We start from the raw sequence: 22,410 nt of genomic DNA on the forward strand, positions 1-22,410 counted from the left end.
GATCCCCTGAGTTTAGAAGAACTTCCACAGTACCTTGTAGCCTACCTTTTATCATTGGAGTCACACCGGAAGCTGGTCAAAGTTTACCTTTTACTAATTGGAGAACAACAGGTACAAAGCAGAGTTCCTTATATTAAATTGGGACATTTTTCTCTTTTTTTCCTCAAAACCGAGAATGGAAGTGAAAATTAAAATCCAGCAATAAAGGGTTTTCTTTTTAGTTTAATAAAATCAACTCTAAAATTTGCTTTTATTTATACTCTGAAATTTAAAACTTTGTTCTTCGTTGATCTTTATAACATTGGAAAGATTGAACTTACACTTTGCTCTGTGAATCTTTCAATGGTTTGTGGCCAAACAATAAATTTCAACCCGACCCAGGAAATTTCTGCGACTCGTGCCCACTCAGTTTTGCAGTTTGGAACAGAATTCTTGCTCCCAATCCAAATAGAGACTGAGAAATGAAAGAGGATCCAGAAAGCCTTTTCTTCTATGTGAAAGGCCTGATCCTAAGTGGAGCAATCCATAAAGAAAAGGGTTCAAGCTGCAGCCTACAAATTTCTCAGAGTTTTAATGTGTTCAGGATGAGGTGGAGAAATAACATAAACCTGTGAATAGACATGGACTAGAAGCCATGTGTATATGCATTCTGTCCCTAAAGGTTTTGCTAGGTACTTACTAAGCTATTCCTTCTGTGCAATCATCTTTTGTTTTTCTACTTCCATGGATGAAAGCCTACCTTCACTAAACACTTCACCTTATGTGCCAGCTATTGTTCTAAACCCATTACATTATTTAATCTTCACGACAATTCTTTAAGGTAGTCTTATTACTATGCCCATTTTATAGATGAGCAAACAAGTTTTCAGGGGCCAAGAAATTTGAGCAAGTTCACATTAACTTGTAAACCACGAAATTGAGCATCAGATACAAGCATCTGGCTGCACTTCCTGAGTTTGTACGTCCTACTCTCATAAAATAAATAGAGATACATTGAAGATGAGAAAGAATACTGTTGGCCGATTCCTCAGGCAATAATTTTTTCGATATTGTATTGTTGTCACAGAAACCTCCAGCCTCTCTCATTGATGGACGGTAGGAGGGGTACATGGAGTGGACCAGGAGTTTATGGCAGTAACGAGGGTGACGGGAAGACAGGGCAGGAGTGGGGTGGGGGCGTGCTTTTCGAAGCGTGTCGGGGGAACGAGAAGGCGCGGGTCGTAGGGGTCTCCCCTCTCTGCAGTCCCAGCATGGCTCCTGGAGCTCTCTGGGCGGCTGTTGACCCCGACATCGCGGCGGCCCGCCCCCAGCGCCGCGCTGCCCAATCAGCGGCGCGGCCTTGTGCCCCGCCACTCCGCGCCGGCCATATAGGCCTCCTCCTGGCGAGCCTCCGCACCGCATTGGTGGGCCGGCCCCCGGCCCGTCCATGGGCGTTGTGGCAGCCACCGCAGGTTCCGCCTCCCGTTCCCTCCGCCCTCAACGTACGTCGCACCGCCTCTCTGTAGCCACCCGCGGAGCATCGCAGCCGTCCCGGGTCCCCGCCAGCCTCCCTCCTCGCGTCCCTCGGTGTCCTCCGCGGGCCGGCGCGATGCGGCTGGGCCCGAGGACCGCGGCGTTGGGGCTGCTGCTGCTGTGCGCCGCGGCGGCCGGCGCCGGCAAGGCCGAGGAGCTGCATTACCCGCTGGGCGAGCGCCGCAGCGACTACGACCGCGAGGCGCTGCTGGGCGTCCAGGTGAGGCGGCCAGGCCGGTGCTGGGAGGGCCGGGCCTCGCACCGCGGCTGCCGCGGGCTTTGTCCCGGGACAAAGGGGGGCGGCCGGGCGAGGCCTGGCAGGGGCGGCCTGACAATGGGAGCAGGGCGGCGCGGCACTCGCTCTCTGGGGGTCCTGGGGCCTGGAAAGCCTGAGGAGATAGCACGGCCCAAGAGCTGGATCCCTTCTACCCCTCAGATCATGGAGGGTGTGTAGGCGGTAGGGGCCTTGAAGTGCAGGTGCGGGTCACCCCGAAACCCTTTGGCAAGGGGGTCTTCTAGTAGACCTGTTTTTCTCCACCATTTTGCCCCACTGGTAGTAATGCTTGGCCCTCCTGTGTGTCGCTTCCCCCTAAAGGAAGATGTGGATGAATATGTTAAACTCGGCCACGAAGAGCAGCAAAAAAGACTGCAGGCGATCATAAAGAAAATCGACTTGGACTCAGATGGCTTTCTCACTGAAAGTAAGGACTGCCCTACACGACTAACAATGGAGACAAATACAAATATGTTATGCAGGGATGTGTGCTGAATGTATAGATTGCTAGTGTCCCAAGTTGGAAGTCCTGTGAGAAGGAAAAAAGGACATGGAGAATAGGTTTTATACCTACAAATCTTTAGACACTGAGAACCAAGTAAAACTCGGTGCTTTCTCCAGTTATCTATAAACATCATTGACCCTGTACTCTACGTGCAAGTCACACCTTGAGACACCCTCTTTCTCACATGACTTTTGTTAGTGTCAACAATATGATTTATTTTAGAGAAATATGCCCCAAAACTTTAAGGCAGTAAATGATTTATCGCTGTTTTGATATACGCTTCATTTAAATTTTAGGAATTTGCTTCTTTTTGTAAGCAAATAGAAAAAGACCTGTTGCCTGTGAATTACGTTTATTACAACATTATACCAAAATGTTAGAGCTAGTAGGGGCCTTAGGATCATCTTGTCCACATCACTTTGTAGGGATGAAGAAATGAAGCACAGGGATGAGTGCCTTCTACAAATAAGTGGCAAAGCTGGACTAGAATCCAGGTATCCTGCTCTTAATTCAAGTTTTAATATCCTTCGGTTAAAAAAAAAAAAATCTGAGTGCTCTCAGGTAAATTCTCTAGTCAGAAATGAAATGCAGACTACTAAAAGAGTGTTCTAAATAAATTGCTGTGCAATTGTCTCTCCCCATTGTTCAATTCAAATGATGTACCCTGTCAGCATTCCAAGTGGGTCCTCAGAAAAATTCAGGTTGTTACTGTGACTCTTAAGTTAGCTGTTTTTCTGTAACTCTCATTTAAATGCTGTTCACCATCAAGGAATTAAGTTGCTGGAGAAAATTAAAAACTGGTAAATTTAAGATGTGCTGTCAATGACATTCACATTGGAACCCTCTGGAAGATTAAGGGCTTTTTTCTTTCTCTTAATTAGACAATAATAACAAAACCTTTGGATTCTGATTATCCAATCTAAGAATAAGTCAATCTTTGGTTATACTAATCAAAGAACACAACACGTTGATTTGGAAGACTGTGTGGTACCTATCTGTCAAGACCTAGATATGTTCAAATATTTAATAGCAAGGTTTTAAGAAATTTAAAGTTAGAAAAACTTTCGTCCAAATATTCATTATACAGATGAGAAGAAAAGCTTGAGACGGTAAACTACTCCCTGATGGCAAAGCTGAAGTGTGAACCCACATTTCTGATCCCTGTTCCATTGTTTTCTTCTATGCCGTGGTGATCTCTTTAAATAAACTAGAGGAAAGACTCATGGTGCTTATGAAAGCCTTCATTCTACTTAAGGACTCTTAAGATAATTTTGGCAATTTGCTCTTTGAGGGCCAGGTCTGGAATCAGATGTTAAGAGGTAGCAAAACTCAGTAGGAGTTGGCTTTGAAGCCAAACAGGTTTGAATCTGGACTCTGCTATTTACTAGTTGTGGAGGGTTGGACTTTTCTGAACCTCAGTTTCCTCACCCATATAATAGTGATGATTATAATTGCATTGTTTTGAAGATTAGAGGCAACATGTACAGAGGGACCTGATAAATGGTATACTCATGCTGTCCTCACAAATATTAGTGTTCGTCCCTCCTTTGTTTTCTTTAATGTAGTTTAGTAAATATTTTTATGAATAGTTGTTTTTTTTTTTTTTTTTTTTTGAGGCAGAGTCTCGCTCTTGTCACCCATGTTGGCGTGCAGTGGTGTGATCTTGGCTCACTACAGCCTCTGCCACCCAGGTTCAAGCGATTCTCCTGTCTCAGCCTCCTGAGTAGCTGGGATTACAGGCACTGGCCACCACACCCGGCTAATTTTTGTATTTTTAGTAGAGACCGGGTTTTACCCGAGACCAGGCTGGTCTCAAAATCCTGACCTCAGGTGATCCGCCTGCCTCAGCCTCCCAAAGTGCTGGGATTACAGGCGTGAGCCACTGAGCCCAGCCGAGTAGATTTTTTAAAAGTTGATTCAAAAGTGGACATTTGAGTTTTAGAAACTTTTTTCCCATGCCTTCAGGTACCAAGTTAAGACAGATAGCTGTTGCAGGAAGGGCATAAATTGCTACCCATAACTTTGTTAAAATTTCCTCCAGATGTTTTAACGACATATTTAAAGGTAACATATTGAAGCAGTATTCTCACTCACTTGAATAGCTTTTCAGAATTTAGGCCATATCTACTTAACCATCTATTATTTTCTTAATATAGTTTTAATTCAACTCACATAAAATTTATTTTAAAGGAAGACTTTATATCACCTTCATAAATAAAAAACACTGTTTTTTCTCATACATATTAAAATAAATAGCTATCAAAATATTTATGCTTCCTGAGAGATCTGTGGTAGTTAGCAAAGGTTTTCTGCAAGATTTTGGATAACATTTTTTTAAAAGTAGAGTGCTATTTTGGCCAGTTGGTAATTCATTCAACAAATACTTACAGAGCCAGGAACTTTCCAGGCATTTGATGTACATCAGTGAACAGAACATACCCAAATTTTATGGAGCTTACATTATATTTAGATCATATGTTAGAGTATAGAAGCTCCTGCCAGGTACGGTGGCTCACGCCTGTAATCCCAGCAGTTTGGGAGGCTGAGGCAGGTGGTTCATGAGGTCAGGAGTTCGAGACCAGCCTGGCCAATATGGTGAAACCCTGTCTCTACTAAAAATACAAAAAATTAGCCGGGCGTGGTGGCGTACACCTGTAGTCCCAACTACTCAGGTGGCTGAGGCAGGAGAATCATTTGAACCGGGAGGCAGAGGTTGCAGTGAGCTGAGATCGCATCACTGCACACTCCAGCCTGGGTGAAAGAGTGAGACTCCGTCTCAAAAAAAAAAAAAAAAAAGCTCCATGAGCTCTTCTAAACAGCCTTTCCCACTTCCTACCCCATTTCTATTAATACAACTAGGCCAATTCTCAGTATTTGCAAACATCAAAGATTTTGCCTTTTCAGAGAAGGTTTGTAAATCCTTACTCTTAAGTATCAGAATTAACGTCACATGCGTTGTGTTCTGGGAAATTCTCATAGGTGAACTCAGTTCATGGATTCAGATGTCTTTTAAGCATTATGCTATGCAAGAAGCAAAACAACAGTTTGTTGAATATGATAAAAACAGTGATGATACTGTGACATGGGATGAATATAACATTCAGATGTATGATCGTGTGATTGACTTTGATGAGAACACTGCTCTGGATGATGCAGAAGAGGAGTCCTTTAGGAAGGTGAGTTCATGTGCACAAGCTGTTTCTTTTCATGTTGGTTCACTTTACCTTCCTGCATGAATGAGCACACTGAGGGCCTGAGGTTGTAAGCTGGATTGTCTTGTTCTCTAGGAAATCACCTGTTCCACTTCAGCAGTCATTTTGATGGTTTCCTTTCTGGCCAGATTTAGGACTCTTATTCTAGATTACCTACATGATCCTTCTATCTGTTTTTCTCAGCTGCATCATTTAATTGTCCTCATTTTCAGAGTTGCTTTTTAAATGTGTTTTGAATGAGTATTTCAATATTTTAATATTATTGAATAATCAGTTTTATCTTTATTAAGAAGGCCATTATGGCCCATTCCCATTTTTAAACACATAGTTTTATATACTCATTTAAAAAAATCTGCGGGTTCCACATCTGTGGATTCAAACAACTGAGAATCGTAAGTATCCAAAAAAGTAAGTATTAAAAACAAAAAAAAACTTGTGTCTCTATTCAACATATACAGAACTTTTTTCTCTTGATTATTCCTTAATATAACAATGATTTATTTCTTATTTAAGTTGTAATTTATAAGTAATCTAGAGATGATTTAAAGCAGAGGTCCCCAACCCTTTTGGCACCAGGGACCAGTTTCATGGAAGACAGTTTTTCCACGGGACAGTGTGTGGTGGGGGGGTGGGGAATGGTTTTAGGATGAAATTGTTCCACCTCAGATCAGCAGGCATTAGGTTCTCCTAAGGAGTGCACAACGAAGATCCCTCACGTGTACAGTTCACAATAGGGTTTGCACTCCTATGAAAATCTAATGCCACCACTGATCTGATAGGAGGCAGAGCAGAGCTCAGACGGTAATGCCTGCCACTCACCTCTTGCTGTGTGGCCCAGTTCCTAACAGGCCATGGACCAGTACCTGTCCGCCACCCAGAGATTGAGGGTCCCTGATTTAAAGTATTCAGGAAGTTGTGTGTAGGCTATGCGCAAATACTGCACCATTTTATATCAGGGACTTAAGCATTCTCAGATTTTGATAGGGAGGTCTTGGAACCAATTTCCCAGGAATGTGTGAGGGAGGACTGTGTAACAAATTGACCATTGTAACCATTTTAAAGTGTACAGTTCAGTATTGTTAAGTACATTCATGGTGTTGTACAACCAATCTCCCCAACTCTTTTCATCTTACAGAGCGGAAACTCTCTACCCATTAAACCATAACTCCCCATTCCCTCCTCCCACTAGCTCCTGGCAACCACTGTTCTACTTTCTGTCTCTGAATTTGGCTACTCTAGGTACCTCATCTAAGTAGAATCATATGCCGTATTTGTCTTTTTGTAACTGGCTTATTTTTACTTAACATAGTGTCCTCAAGATTCTTCCATTTTGTAGCATGCATCAGAATTTCCTTCCTTTTTAAGGCAAAGTAATATTCTGTTGTATGTACAGGTTGAGTATCCCTAATTCCAAAATCAAAATGCTCTTAAATATGAAACTTGGAGCACTGACACAACACTCAAATGAAGTGCTCATTGAAGCATCTTGGATTTCGGATTTGCAAATCTCTGTGGGATCCTGCTTTCCATTGTTTTGGGTATATACCTGGAAGTGATACTGCTGGATCATATGGTAATTCTATTTTTAATTTTTTGAGAAACCACAGTACCATTTTTCATAGTGAGTACACCCTTTAAAATTACTCCTTTTTTTTTTTTTTTTTTTTTTTTTTGAGACAGTATCTCACTCTGTTGCCCAGGCTGAAGTGCGGTGGTATAATCTCAGCTCACTGCCTCCTGGGCTCAAGCTGTCCTCCCAACACAGCCCCCCAAGTAGCTGGGATTTCAGGCTCGAGCCACCACACCCATCTAATTTTTGTATTTTTTGTAGAGATGGGGTTTTACCATCTTGCCCAGGCTAGTCTCAAACTCCTGAGGTCAAGCAATCTACTCACCTCAGCCTCCCAAAGTGCTAGGATTACAGGTGTGAGCCACCACACCTGGCCCCAAATTACTCATTTTTTGAAAATTTAGTATCTCCATGAGTTCTAATGTGTCTAATGGTTTAATTTGTTGAAATATATGCCGCTTAAGCAGAGCTAAGAAAGACTAATTTAGGAATTAGGAACTTTTTAACACTTCTAGGAAGTCTATTAAACTAAAAGTATATCAACAGAAATGACTGAGCTTGAGAAATTGCTATATCAAATACTTTTGTATTTCAAAGCTAATTTTAAAGAATTAAAATCTTTTTTATAGGTACATGATAGTTGTATTATACATACAGGGTACATGTGATATTTTGATATCACACAAACATATAATATAATGACCAAATCAGGGTAATTAGAGTATCACTAAGAATTTTTTTAAGATAGTTTTTATGTGTAGAAAAAAATAAAAATAAAACATGCTGTTGCAAACTGTCCCAAAATATTAGTCAAGGGTGCTTGGAAAATATTCAAGGCTCTTCTGTTTCTTAACTTACCCTGTTTTGGTATATACCTTTTAATTTTTATTGTGGCCATAATTTATTGTATTGAACAATATAGTGTAGCAATGATTTTCTCCTCATTTAAATTGTAATTTGTATTATAAGTAATCTAGAAATGATTTAAAATATTTGGGAAGATATGTGTAGGTTATATGCAAATACTATGCCACCTTATATCAGGGAATTGAGCATCCTTGGGTTTTGGTATCCGAGGGAGGTTCTGGAACCAATTTCTTACAAATATGGAGGGAGGAGTGTATAACAAATTTACTATTGTAACCATTTTAAAGTGTGCCATTCAGTAGCGTTAAGTACATTCACAGTGTTGTGCAGCTAATCCCCGGAACTTTTTTCATCTTGCAAAGCTGAAACTCTGTACCTGTTAAACAACACCCTATTCCCTCCTTGGTAAATGCTTTCTAAGTGTGCTATTTATTTAGAATCATATTGGCCGCTTGAACTCTGTAAGCCACCACTAACTCTAAGTTGGTTAATTCTCTGCTAATAACTACAGCATCAGTGTGGAGGTTTGGGGCGCCATCCTTAGAGCCAGTCTGCTTAGCTTCACATTTAGCTCCAGTACTTCACAGTTGTGTAACTTTGGGTAAGTTATTAAACTTTCATGTGCCTCAGTTTCCTTATCTCCAAAAATGAGGATAATAATTCCCATTCAGGCCAGGTGTGGTGGCTCACACCTATAATCTCAGCACTTTGGGAAGCCAAGGTGGGAGAATCACTTGAGCCCAGGAGTTCGAGAACAACTGGGCAATGTGGCAAGACCCCGTCCCTATGGATACGTTTTCCTCTTAAAAATTAAATCCTAACTAATCTAAAGCTGTATAGTTAACAAATGCCCAAACAAAATTTAAAAATGAGATGGGCATGATGGTCCGTGCCTGTAATCCCAGCTATTTGGGAGGCTCAGGCAGGAAGATTGCTCAAGCCCAGGCAGTCAAGGCTGCAGTGAGCCATATTTATGCCACTACACTGCAGCCTGGGCAACAGAGAGACCCCGTTTGTAAAAATAAATAAATAAATAAATAAATAAATAATTCCCCTTTATTTAGGATTATAACAATGTGGATAAATAGTAATAAATGGTAGCAGTTGGAGGGGTAAGCAGTTCTGTTTTGATTTAAAAGAATATTATTGAAGAAAGCATTTACAGTTCACATAAATTTATATTTAATCAACTTTTTAAAACTTTATGCATTTGTTAACTATCAGCTTTAGATTAGTTAGGATTTTTTTTTTTTTTTTTTTTTTTTTGAGATGGAGTGTCGCTCTGTCGCCCAGGCTGGAATGCAGTGGCGTGATCTCTGCTCACTGCAAGCCCCGCCTCCCAGGTTCACGCCATTCTCCTGCCTCAGCCTCCCAAGTAGCTGGGACTACAGGCACCTGGCACCATGCCCAGCTAATTTTTTGTATTTTTAGTAGAGACGGGGTTTCACTGTGTTAGACAGGATGGTTTCGATCTCCTGACCTTGTGATCCGCCTGCCTTGGCCTCCCTAAGTGCTGGGATTACAGGTGTGAGCCACCGTGCCTGGCCAGGATTTTATTTTTTAAGGGGAAAATGTATCTTTTGTTTTCTTTTTATTTGGGTCTTCATTCTATAGTGGACTAAAGTGAGTAAAAATCAGTCTTTTTACTACTTGTAAATACTAAAGGAAAAACAAATGGTGATAATGAGATTTGGGATCATCTGTCTATTAAGTATCCTCATTTGCTATAGGAATTAACTTATCTTAAACCATCGTAACTTAACTAAAACCAAAGCAGGGTATGGTATAATTTCCCTTCCTAGGAACAACAGAGAAGTTAAATACAGTATTTTAAAATCTTGCTGGAATTAGATTCTAATTGTGTTTTCTATTTTTATTTTTTTGTTACTCAAAAGACTTAATTACTATCCCATTAAAAAATAAGAAGTGAATGTTCCTATATTCTTAGAAGGGGGTGATGTAATAGATGGTGCTGAGAAGAAAAGCTTCACTTTGAAGAGATACATGACTTATAAATTGTTTATGAACAGTTCTTTTAAAAGGTGTCTGGTTCTAATTCTGTGTTCTAGCTACTTAGAACGTGTTGATTATAACACTGTGCTTTTAAAGGATGAATTAGATGAATCTTAACAGCTAAAAGGAATAGATTGATCCCTAAAATGAACACTTCAATGGGAGTCCTTTTGGTTATTTTCTTTTTTTGACAGCCTAGGAATACGTCTCTATCTTCATGAAGTTCTAATCATATGTTTTTAGAATTTGCTGTAAGTAACTTCCTGTGTGTATGTGTAGTCCCAGCTCCTCAGGAGGCTGAAGTAGGAGGATTGCTTGAGCCCAGGAATTTGAGGCCAGTCTGGACCACATAGTGAAACCTTGTCCCTTTAAAAAAAAATAATAACGTCCTAAAAATTGATGTGGAGTGTAAAGATGAACCCAGAAACCATATGCATTATTTTTCAAAATAAAAAATAAAGGATGAGGAATGAATCAGTCTCAAAGTTATAGACTAAACACTATACCATAAATAAAATAATCATAAAAAGTAACTGGATATGTGAATAAAATAAAGTTTTCTGTAAGAAAGTCTGTTAACAAAAGTCAGCTTGATATCTGAACTTCACCTTTTTTTTTTTTTTTTTTCCGAGAGGGAGTCTCGCTGTGTCACCCAGGCTGGAGTGCAGTGGCACAATCTCGGCTTACTACAGTCTTGGCCTCCCAGATTCAAGCAATTCTTCTGCCTCAGCCTCCTGAGTAGCTGGGACTATAGGCACGTGCCACCATGCCTGGCTGATTTTTGTTTTGTTTTTTTTAGTAGAGACTGAGTTTCACCACGTTAGTCAGGCTAGTCTCACACTCCTGACCTCAAGTGATCCGCCTGCCTTGGCCTCCCAAAGGGCTGAGATTACATGCGTGAACCACCATGCCCAGTCTGAATTTTATCTTATATTTAATAAGTTTTCATATAGAGAATAAAGATAACCCTTTCAGGCTGTGAAATGCCTGAAGAAGCGTTTCTTTATAATATAAAGGACAGTTATAGTCAACACAAGATAATTAAAGTTTGGGGATCTATCTGGCAAAAGTGCAAGTGTTTTTTTGTTTTTGTTTTTGTTTTGTGACAGAGTCTTGCTCTGTCACCCAGGCTGGAGTGCAGTGGCACAATCTTGGCTCAATGCAACCTTTGCCTCCCAGGTTCAAGCAATCGTCCTGCCTCAGCCTCCCAAGTAGCTGGGACTACAGGCGTGTGCCACTGTGCCCAGCTAATTTTTTTAGTAGAGATGGGGTTTCACCATGTTGGCCAGGCTGGTCTTGAACTCTTGACCTCAGGTGATCCACCCGCCTCGGCCTCCCAGAGTGCTAGGATTACAGGCATGACTGCTGGATGTGCATATATAAACAGTATTTATTTATGTAAGATATAACCTTGCATGTGGCTAATCAGAATTTTTAAGGCCTAGTCATTTGTTCTAGTATCACACATTATATATTTCCTCGTGTAGAATCATTAGTCTACCAAAAGATGGCAGTTTTGTTCCTCACAAGTTTCTGTTGTAATCTAAAAATAAATGATTATGGTAGCTTTTTTATTACTGTACCTAACACTTTTTACCCTCTACTAGAATACAAGGTTTTTATATAGAAGAAAAAAGCGTTGAAGTTTTATGAAACTGACCATCTTTTTTGTTGTTTTTTTAGGAATTTGCCACTTTGTAAAAAACAGTCTTTCTGTTTTTGGCTTCTTCGATTTAATGTGAGCTATTCTTATTTTGTGTTCTTCAAATGGCCATGAAATGTGAACCAGAAAAAGCTACCCCCTTCACTTTTTTTTTTTTTTTTTTTTTTAAGAAATCTCAGCTTGTTGAAAGAGATCCTTTCTTTCCATAGGCAAATTTGGCCAAATTCAGCTCTTCTCCTGAAACATGGACCTTTTTGCTCCAAAGTGAAGGGTTCTTTCATAAGGAAATCAAAGCACTTGGTATTTTGAATAATGGTTTATTCAAAAACAACTCGATTGACTCAGCAAAGTACCTCAAATTCTTGTTTGTCTGCTTTTGCCATGTTAAACCTGAACATAAAATGCAAATTATTTGGCCTAGTTATTTAAAATTATGAAACATTAAGTTAAAAGGAGCTATTTGGAAACAAGTTATTATTTTTTCTTTTCTGTCATGATTGGGTAAATATAACTGGCTTGTAGAGTCTAGATGTTAATAAAACAAATTCTTTGGGGAAAGAGGTGAGCTGCTCCGCTGTAAATCAGTAATTGTAAAAGAACTAGTGTTTAGGTAAATGACTGCTACCTGACCTCTATTATTCTAGAAAACTGAAAAGGTATTTTTATTCAGTAGTGAAACACTTAAAAGCTTCTAAAATATTTGAAATTGTGCTTTAAAAAAATGCACAGTTTAATACATATCAGTTTATAGGAAGGAAAGCTATTCCCAGAAATTCTCAAAACAGAAATTATGCAAGATTAGCAATATAGCATTATTGGCTCCCAAGGCTCTTGGTTACAGAATTACCATTGAAAATTTTATCAAAAGCAGCCTTGTCCCTGATAGCTGCCGAATCATTTAAAAAAGGGGGGGTGGATGGGAAGATGGATGAGAAAGTAGAAAAGGATATGTTTGTTAAACCTCAACATGGGATCCATTTAAACTTTTGATGTATTTATATCCGAATATACAGAATTAACACTATAAAGAGCCTGCTAAGACTAGACTTCCAGGCTGAGCACGGTGACTCATGCCTATAGTCCCAGCATTTTGGGAGGCTGAGGCAGGTGGATAGCCTGGGCAACATAGTGAAACCCCATCTCTATCAAAAATACAAAAAATTAGCTGGGTGTGGTGGCACATGCCTGTGGTCCCCACTACTTGGGAGGCTGGGGTGGGAGGATCACTTGAACCTGGGAAGTGGAGGTTTCAGTGAGCTGAGATTGCAACACTGTACTCCAACCTGGATGACGGAGTGAGACCTCATCTCCCCACCCCCCCAAAAAAGAAAAGATTTCCAAATATTAGGTACATATACTAATATTATGAGATTCTCAACATAAGAAGACTGTTTTTCTGAAACAATAATGTATTTTTGAAAAGTCACTTAGAGGACCAGGAACAATTTTTAAAAGCCCTACCTACCAAGATTTAATACATGGTATAAATTTATTGACTTTTGGGCATTCAAAAAAGTATTAATTATTAAAGTAGACTGTATAGTACTGTAGAAAGAATAGGGAGGATCCAAGTTCAGTAGTTTTGTTTGTTTTTTGAGTCAGGGTCTTGCTATGGTGTGAAGGCTGGCCTTGAACTTCTGGGCTCATGCAGTCTTCTCAAGTTGCTGGAACTACAGGCGTGCGCCACTATGCCATGCTCAGTATTTTTTAGCTGTATTTCTGACTTTTATCAAATCATTCAATCTGCTTTTCTATCAATAATAGTATATAACACTAAATACTTAATACTTAAGGTTTATTAATTGTGTGGTAGGGATTCTCATCCCAATTGCTTATTAGAGATTTTTATCCCAATTTGATAGATGAGGAAACCAGAGAGGTTAAGCAGTTTGTGCTGACACCACAGCTAGTAAGTGGCACTGCTGGAATTCAGGTCTGGGTCTATATGACTCTAGAGCTTGTGAGTCTGTCCTGCCTCTAATACATGTATTTGTGTAGCTTACCTTCAAAGGGACGATGTGAAGATAAATGAGATAATGGATGGGAATGTACTTTAAATTTCACATAGTTTGTATTTTTCAAAGTATTTAAAATGATGTGGTATACTAATGAGAAATTTTAATTTTCAAAGCTTCACTTAAAGGACAAGAAGCGATTTGAAAAAGCTAACCAGGATTCAGGTCCCGGTTTGAGTCTTGAAGAATTTATTGCTTTTGAGCATCCTGAAGAAGTTGATTATATGACGGTAAGAAAGAAACATTTTTAAGAGAATTATTGAGTGACCAAAACTTTAAAAAATATATTTTAAATTTTTGTGGGTACATAGTAGGTGTATGTGTTTATGGGATACATGAAATTTTTTTTTTTTTTTTTTGAGACGGAGTATTGCTCTGTCGCCCAGGCTGGAGTGCAGTGGGGCAATCTTGGCTTACTGCAAGCTCCACCTCCCGTGTTCACGCCATTCTCCTGCCTCAGCCTCTCCGAGTAGCTGGAACTACAGGCGCCCGCCACTACACCTGGTGAATTTTTTGTATTTTCAGTAGAGACAGGGTTTCACCGTGGTCTCAATCTCCTGACCTCGTGATCCGCCTGTTTCGGCTTCCCAAAGTGCTGGGATTATAAGCGTGAGCTACCGCGCCCAGCCGAGATGTTTTGATACAGGCATGCAATGTGAAATAATCAGATCATAGACAATGAGGTATCCATCCCCTCAAACTTTTATCCTTTGTATTACTAACAATCCAGTGAACACTCTTTTAGTTATTTTAAAATGTATAATTAGTTATTACTGACTATAGTCAACCCTGTTATGCTGTCAAATAATAGATTTTATTCATTCTTACTATTTTTTTTGTACTCATTAACTGTTCCTAGCGCCCTCTCCCCCAACACTTCCCAGTCTCTGTTAACCATCCTTCTACCCTTTATGTCCATGAGTTCAATTGTTTTGATTTTTAGATCCCACAAATGAGTGAGAACATGCGATGTTTGTCTTTCTGTGCCTGGCCCATTTCACTTAATATGATCTCCAGTTCATCCATGTTGTTGCGTGGATCAACATGTTGTTGCAGGATCTCTTTCTTTTTTATGACTGAATAGTACTCCATTGTGTATATGTACATTTTCTTTATCCATTCATCTGTTGATGTACGCTTGGGTTGCTTCCGAATCTTGGCTTTTGTGAACAGTGCTACAACAAACATTGGAGTGCAGATATCTCTTTGACATAGTGGTTTCCTTTCTTTTGGGTATACACCCAGCAGTGGGATTGCTGGATCATGTGGTAGCTTTATTTTTAGTTCTCCATAGTGGTTGTATGAATTTACATTTCCAAGTAACCAAAACTTCAAAACCCGTTCATTAAGTTGTTAAAATGAATTGTATAACCAGAATTTTAAGAGATACACAGATTTAAAATGATCCTAATTCTCCCCACTTAAAATTAGGAGTGGTGGCCGGGCGCGGTGGCTCAAGCCTGTAATCCCAGCACTTTGGGAGGCCGAGGCGGGTGGATCACGAGGTCAGGAGATCGAGACCATCCTGGCTAACACGGTGAAACCCCGTCTCTACTAAAAATTACAAAAAAATTAGCCGGGCGTGTTGGTGGGCGCCTGTGGTCCCAGCTACTCGGGAGGCTGAGGCAGGAGAATGGCGTGAATCCAGGAGGTGGAGGTTGCGGTGAGCCGAGATCGCGCCACCGCACTCCAGCCTGGGGGACAGAGAAAGACTCCGTCTCAAAAAAAAAAAAAAAAAAAAAAAAAAAAAAAAAAAAAAAAAAAAAATTAGGAGTGGTAAGGAGGCTTTCTGGTGGTGACGAAGTTGCTTATTGGGAGGGAGAAGGTGAAGGACTGAATTTTTAAATCTCTGTACTATGTATGAGCAGCAGGCTTCCTCAGACTATTTTCTCTCTCATAACTGTGTTACCTTCAGTGCCTTCCTTACCCTTTTGTAGCTTTCAGACTTTTTTTTGGTTTTTCAATGTTAGTAATACTAGGATTTCTGTTTAATTTACAACATCACTTATGAAAGCTTTTGGTCTGGAAAAACGTCATGTTTTGATTCTTCTTCATAGGGTTGGTAGGGGTGCAGCTGCTAGTAACTAGTAATGTTTTTGCAATTTTAAGCATAATGAGTCCTCTCATCCCTTTAGTATTTAAAATAAGTACCAGTTTTTCAAAACTTTTGTTGAATTGTAAGTTTAACTCAACAAACATTAATTGAGTCCCTATTATGACTTGGCCAAGCTTGAAAGCATACACCATCACGTTGGGAAATAAAGACTAATGTAACAAATAGCTTTTTAAAAAAGAGACTAAACATTTATATTGAAGTCTGTTGCATGACATCAGCCTCCAGCTACGTGGCTTGGTTCCCTGGATATTTCAAAGAAGGAAGATACAGCTTTTTGTTTAATGTGTCATGGTAGACCCTGCTGCCTTGCATAACAAGGCTGCAGATACATTTTTCTCCATAGCTCAGTGGTAAGACACTGTCATTAATACCACTTCTCTTGCCATTGTGAAGTTTCTAATTTCTCATTGGCACAGAATACATGATCCAGTTTAAGAACAGTGCTGGGTGTAATTTAAGTACCAAAATTAAGTTGGGACAAGCTAATTGAGCCCAAGAATGACAGGCAAAGGATGCTTGATTCTCTGGAGAATAAGGAACAATTGAAGACTAAAGTGGGGAATTACCAGTAAAAGCAATGAAATAATTTAGGCATAATGTGATACGGCCCAGAGTTCTATCTGGCAATAGAATGAAATAGATTCGAGCAACATTTTGAAGAAAGCATATGCAGGAATGTTGACTTACTAAATAAGTGTTAAGGGAAGGTAAGAGTCAGAGATAGGCCAGGCATGGTGGCTCACACCTGTAATCCCAGCACTTTGGGAGGCCAAGGCAGGAGGACAGCTTGAGGCTAGGAGTTCAAGACCAGCCTGGACAACATAGCAGACCTTGTCTCTACAAAAAAGTTAGCCAGGTGTGGTGGCATGCACCTGTGGTCCTAGCTACTTGGGAGACTAAGGTGAGAGGATCACTTGAGTCCAGTAGTTTGAGCCTACGGTGCCACTATTACTGTGCCGCTGCCCTCTAGCCTGGGTGATAGAATGAGATCCTATCTTAAAAAAAGGGTGGGAAGGGCTAGGCTGGGTGGCTCACGCCTGTAATCTCAGCACTTTGGGAGGCTGAGGCTGGCAGATCATCTGCGGTTAGGAGTTCGAGATCAGCCTTGCCAACATGGCAAAACACTGTCTCTACTAAAAATATAAGTTAGCTGGATGTGGTGGCATACGCCTGTAGTCCCAGCTGTTCGGGAGGCTGAGGCAGGAGATTTGCTTGAACCCGGGAAGCAGAGGTTGCAGTGTGCTGAGATCACACCATTCTCACTCCAGCCTGGGCTAAGAGCAAGACCCCATCTGAAAAAAAAGGAGATAGGAAGATACGAGGAAAGTACTGAAACAGCTTGCCATTGAACAGGTCATCTTTAGGGAAAAGGATTGGTTGTTTGATAAGAAGCTTTGATAAGAGGGAGGAACAGATTTGGGGGCAGTCTGGGATGAATAGGGCTAGGTTTGCTGAAGGGCAAGCAAGGAGGTTGAGGTATAATGGCGGGCTGGCACATTTTAGATCTGGAGGCAGAACAGCAGTTCTAAGGTAAGGGCTCTTTTAGGGTTGTTCATGGATTGGAGGGCAAATGGAGTTAAAGACAAGGGTAGTATAAGATGTTTTTCTTGAGAGGGAGAGGTGTGCAGAAAATAGCATGAGAGTAACGCTGAGGTTGTTTATGAGAGTGAAAGTGGAGTTCTTCACATTATCAGAAGTTTAAGGATGTTGAATTTAAAGCTACATAGTACTTCAGGTTTTATTCTTGCTTCTAAATTCCAGTGTTTAGAAGGATTGTCTTGAAGATATGGACAACCAAAGTGATTTTTCCTGTATAAGTACCTTACTAGCTGATTGCACCACTAGAGCTCCAAAAATTATCATTTATTTCTAAAGAAGTTCTGTAGTAGAATTGAATCAGATGGCAGTGGGACTGAACATTTTGTAACTTTTTTTTTCTTTTTTAATGAACGTGGAATAGGAATTTGTCATTCAAGAAGCTTTAGAAGAACATGACAAAAATGGTGATGGATTTGTTAGTTTGGAAGAATTTCTTGGTGATTACAGGTGGGATCCAAGTAAGTCACCTGGGAGAATGTGAAAAGAGAAAAGGAATTGAAGAAAGACATTGAAAGACAGCCTTGCTCATTGAAAGCTCTCTTCGACAGGAAATGTAGCAGGAATGTAGCGAGGATCTGTGTCTGATCCTACTTGTTTCGTTAACTGTAATACAAGTTCAACAAATGGATTTATAGCTTATCTGAGAACACTGTCTTGCTTACTTTTACTTCCGTGTCTAGAGTCAAACATTTTTCTTTCTTTTCAAACAAATCTAATTTTATTATCAGTTTAAATGGGGAAGGAAGTAAGGTAGATATTTTTAAACAAAATCCTGTGCTGTTGCAGGTGGATCTTAAAAGAGATAGAAACATAAAACACTACAAATACTGGTGTAAACACAGTATCAGAAGCTTAGTAGAAGGTGAATAAGTGTTTGAAATTAAGAGTTTGCTTTTATATAAGCAGCTGTTTTTTCAGAATTGTTGCTTAAAGACACCAAGCATTGCCATTTTTAAATTGGTCACCAGTTTTACTTATTCTGATTGTCACTTTAAAATTACACATGGCATTACTTTGTGAAAACATATAGGAAACTTTGTATAGAAACATGATATACAGTAAAACATTACCCACCTCACATTTGGGAAAACTAGATATCAGAACAAATAGCAGTTAACAAAATTACTAGTTTGTGAAAACATCCAGTGATTTTAAAACTGGGTTATTTAGACTTGTGTCACCTTTGAAAATTACTATATATTTGTACTTATGTCAGGACTTTTCAGTTAAGTAGTTCCGTTTTATTGGGCTTTCTTTAGTAAACTTTAAATTCACTTCCTTTATTCTAGGGATATACCAAACTTCTTATTGGATACATGTGATATTCTTGTGTATGTATATTTGTGTTTTTTTATATTAAGCTGCAAATGAAGATCCAGAATGGATACTTGTTGAGAAAGACAGATTCGTGAATGATTATGACAAAGATAACGATGGCAGGCTTGATCCCCAAGAGCTGTTACCTTGGGTAGTACCTAATAATCAGGGCATTGCACAAGAGGAGGTAAGTGTTACAGAACAACTGTTTCTCTCCACCCCCTCCCCCCAGATTTGGTGCTGTTGATAGGAAAAGAAGTTCAAAATTTTAAGCCAAAGAAAGAAGTAGTGGAGTTATTTGGGATTGATGCATTGCTATGTTTTGAATTTACGAACTGTTTTAGATTGTCAGGGAGACAAGGAAGTTAAGATTGTGTCATGTATTAATTTGAGAGTACAGTGAATAGACTAATGGCTTGTATTTACCTGCAGGGACTCAAAGTAGGTTATAATAATTTTGCATTGCCTTGATATATCCTGGATTGGATTTGAGTGGAGAGAGACAGAACCCAGCAGAAATGAAGAAAGGAGATAATGGGAAAAGCAGTAGACAGACCTGGTTACAACATGTAACATTTTTAGATACTTAAATAATAATGAGTACTTGTACACCTGGATGATTTTGACAAGTCAAATCACATTAAATTGTGAACATCTTGCTGAAAATACTTAATTACACTTGACACTTTTTTGTTTTATTTTGAAGGCTCTTCATCTAATTGATGAAATGGATTTGAATGGTGACAAAAAGCTCTCTGAAGAAGAGATTCTGGAAAACCCGGACTTGTTTCTCACCAGTGAAGCCACAGATTATGGCAGACAGCTCCATGATGACTATTTCTACCATGATGAGCTTTAATCTCCGAGCCTGTCTCAGTAGAGTACTGGCTCCTTTTATAATTTGTTACCAGCTTTACTTTTGTGATAAAATATTGATGTTGTATTTTACACTCTTAAGTCTTAACCACAGTCAGAATTATCTTAATGTAGATTATAATTTTGGTCTTTTAGAAAAAAAAACAAAAATCTGATATTTATTTCAAAATTTATTGAAGCAACGAAACATTAATACTGTGCCATATGACAACAAAGTCTTTCCTAAATACTCCATCTGTTTAGTACTGTATTGTGGAATATTTGAGTTCTATTTCCATACTTGAAAACATGGAGGATTTTAGAGATGCCTGAACAATATTATTTAAGTAGTATGTGACTGAGCTATAAATTTTTGTTTTTGTTCTAAGTAGATTTAATTTGGGAACTGACAGGACAATGTTTTTAGGTTTAGCATTTTGTTTAAAAACCTTTAAAGAAACCTTTAGAAGGACTTAGACCTCACATATTAATGTTGAGAAGTTCTGTTTAATTTTAAAATGGTTTCTATAAAGGGTTTTATTGTATGAAATAGAACTTTATATTTTTGCATATGTATAGATAGTAATTATATTTAATGTATAACTATAGCATTATGGTGAATGGAATTTGACATTGTCCAAACCTTTTTCATTTTTGAGTGATTAAAAATGAAATGTCCTATCTTTTTATATGTTTGTTTGCTTTTCTTTAACTTTCAGATAAATCTTGAATTTAGCATAGGTTTTGTGGTATTGTACATTATCTTGCCTCATCCATTCCTTTATGTGGATAGTTCCCAAAACTGTCAAATTATTCTTGCTGCATTTTCTTATTTTTTTTTTAAATAAGAGAATCATGTTATAATATAATTGAATATGCACCTGACACATTTTAATAATTGGTCTTGTAGCAAATGTGGTTTTGCTCTTTGGGGCTATAAATAATCTTGAGTAATGCAGGTTGGAATTACCAATAGAGCTGGTCAGATATCAACAGTAGAGCTCAATATCAATTTTACTGAAATTAAAATCATACTTGATAAGCATGATAATCAATTTTAACCTAATTCAGTAGGTCAACTTATTTAACTTTGGTGGAGGTGGGATAGGGAAAAGTGAAGGGAGGAATTAATTTTTTTCTAGTTCTGATGTACAGAGATCGTTTTTCATTCTTTTTTTTTTTTTGAGACAGAGTCTCGCTCTGTGGCCCAGGCTGGAGTGCAGTGGCACTATCTTGGCTCACTGCAAGCTCCGCCTCCTGGGTTCATGCCATTCTCCTGCCTCAGCCTCCCGAGTAGCTGGGACTACAGGTGCCTGCCACCACGCTTGGCTAATTTTTTTGTATTTTTAGTAGAGACCGGGTTTCACCATGTTAGCCAGGATGGTTTCGATCTCCTGACCTCATGATCAGCCCACCTCGGCCTCCCAAAGTGCTGGGATTACAGGCGTGAGCCAACACACCTGGCCTCTAGTTTTTCATTCTTTAAATCACTTTTATTTGTGGGTGAAGAGGTCAGCTATGCATTCTCTTAATCACTTTTCAGGCTAAAGTTGTCTCATATACAGCACACTGGGGGCTCAACAAGTACCTATGACTATTTGAGAAGACGTGAAACTTTTCTCTGATAGAATCGACTGCACCTATATACCTCTCTACTGCCGCATCTTTGCTGATGTGAGGTGTGCTTGCAAATTGTAAGCTTCCACACCTTAATGACTGCTTGCTTACTTGGGTATCTACGTGGTTTTCATTTTAACCTATAATATATGTCTGGCTATAGCAGTTTAAGAATTACAGATTTACCACTATCATCTGTCATTTGTCAGACTCACTGAAGCTGGCATATTTGAAATCACCAGTTTGACTAGTATGTTAACTATTTGTTTTTCTCTCTAGCTTCTCCAAAATCTATGCCAGAATAGATAATCAGATATGGATTCTATTTCAGTCCTTTGCAGAAATGCAGTATCTGTACTACTTTCCTTCCTAGCATAAAGAAAACTACACTTCCCAGCCCTCTTGTAGGTAGGCGATGGCTAGTTCTGACCAGTTAAACATGGGTGGAAGTAGTGTGTGTCACTATCAGACTATCTTATGACAAACCCATTTCCTCTAACACAGCACAGTGCAGGAGGCCTCAGCTGAAATGGTGCAGCCACAAGATCAAAGTGGCTTTGATCTTGAGTCTGTGTAGGTCAGCTGGATCTACAGTGGGCTTTGTATGATCAATAAATAAGCTTTTATTATGTTAAGCCACTGAGATTTGGTTGTGCTTTTTTGTTTTTAACCACAGCAGAGCCCATCCTGCCGTGACTGAGTGAAGATTTCGCATTTAACGATAGGCTTTTAATAAGCATGCAGAGAAAAAGAATCATCTGCGTGAACAGAGATGCTATATCTACTGCTGAGTCAAAATAGAAAATTTTAAGGCTTTTTTGGATTTGAATTTTAAATAAGACTTTTTAAATAAAGCTTTTATTTTGGTTTTAATGTAATTAGGATAATTTGAATTTATCCTTGAGCGTGAGAGTAAAAATAGTTTGAGACTTTCTGAATCATTGGCTGATTCTGCCTGAAGGACTTAATCACTTCCATTATTTGACTTCAGGTACAACTTCAAAGGGGAAAATTTAATGGGATATGCACATGTTGGCTCATATGTAGTTCTGATTGGGCCAATTTGCAGGACAAAATGACTGTCTAGGTTATGATATAAATTTAAAGGAAGCCAGGACATTCAGAGGAAAAGCTAGCATATCATGTTTGCCTTACTTAGTTCTTACCTTTGCAGTTTTAAAAATAGGCTTTATTTTTTTAGTGTAGTTTTATGTTCACAGCAAAATTGAGCAAAAAGTAGTACAGAGTTTCAATATGTCCCCTGCCCCACATATG

The 22,410-nt window shown here is 39.2% G+C and overlaps 1 protein-coding gene across 1 annotated transcript; it reads left to right on the forward strand.

Annotated features, from left to right (window-relative positions):
- The first annotated feature begins 1,371 nt into the window (after positions 1 to 1,371).
- Positions 1,372 to 20,198, forward strand: RCN2 (reticulocalbin 2). The gene is made up of 7 exons (XM_003275425.3): positions 1,372 to 1,732; positions 2,108 to 2,213; positions 5,271 to 5,467; positions 13,748 to 13,861; positions 17,708 to 17,804; positions 18,708 to 18,850; positions 19,370 to 20,198. The coding sequence occupies exons 1-7, from the start codon at positions 1,427 to 1,429 to the stop codon at positions 19,520 to 19,522; spliced, it is 1,116 nt and encodes a 371-aa protein (XP_003275473.1). The 5' UTR covers positions 1,372 to 1,426; the 3' UTR covers positions 19,523 to 20,198.
- The last annotated feature ends 2,212 nt before the right edge of the window (positions 20,199 to 22,410 follow it).

The sequence above is a fragment of the Nomascus leucogenys genome, chromosome 6, assembly GCF_006542625.1.
Source record: "Nomascus leucogenys isolate Asia chromosome 6, Asia_NLE_v1, whole genome shotgun sequence".
Classification (NCBI taxonomy): Eukaryota; Metazoa; Chordata; class Mammalia; order Primates; family Hylobatidae; genus Nomascus; species Nomascus leucogenys.

Coding starts and splice junctions, on each gene's coding strand:
- RCN2 (XM_003275425.3), top strand. CDS start 1,427: ATGGGCGTTGTGGCAGCCACCGCAGGTTCCGCCTCCCGTTCCCTCCGC. Junction 5,468..13,747: donor AAGAGGAGTCCTTTAGGAAG/GTGAGTTCATGT, acceptor TAATTTTCAAAG/CTTCACTTAAAGGACAAGAA. Junction 13,862..17,707: donor AAGAAGTTGATTATATGACG/GTAAGAAAGAAA, acceptor AACGTGGAATAG/GAATTTGTCATTCAAGAAGC.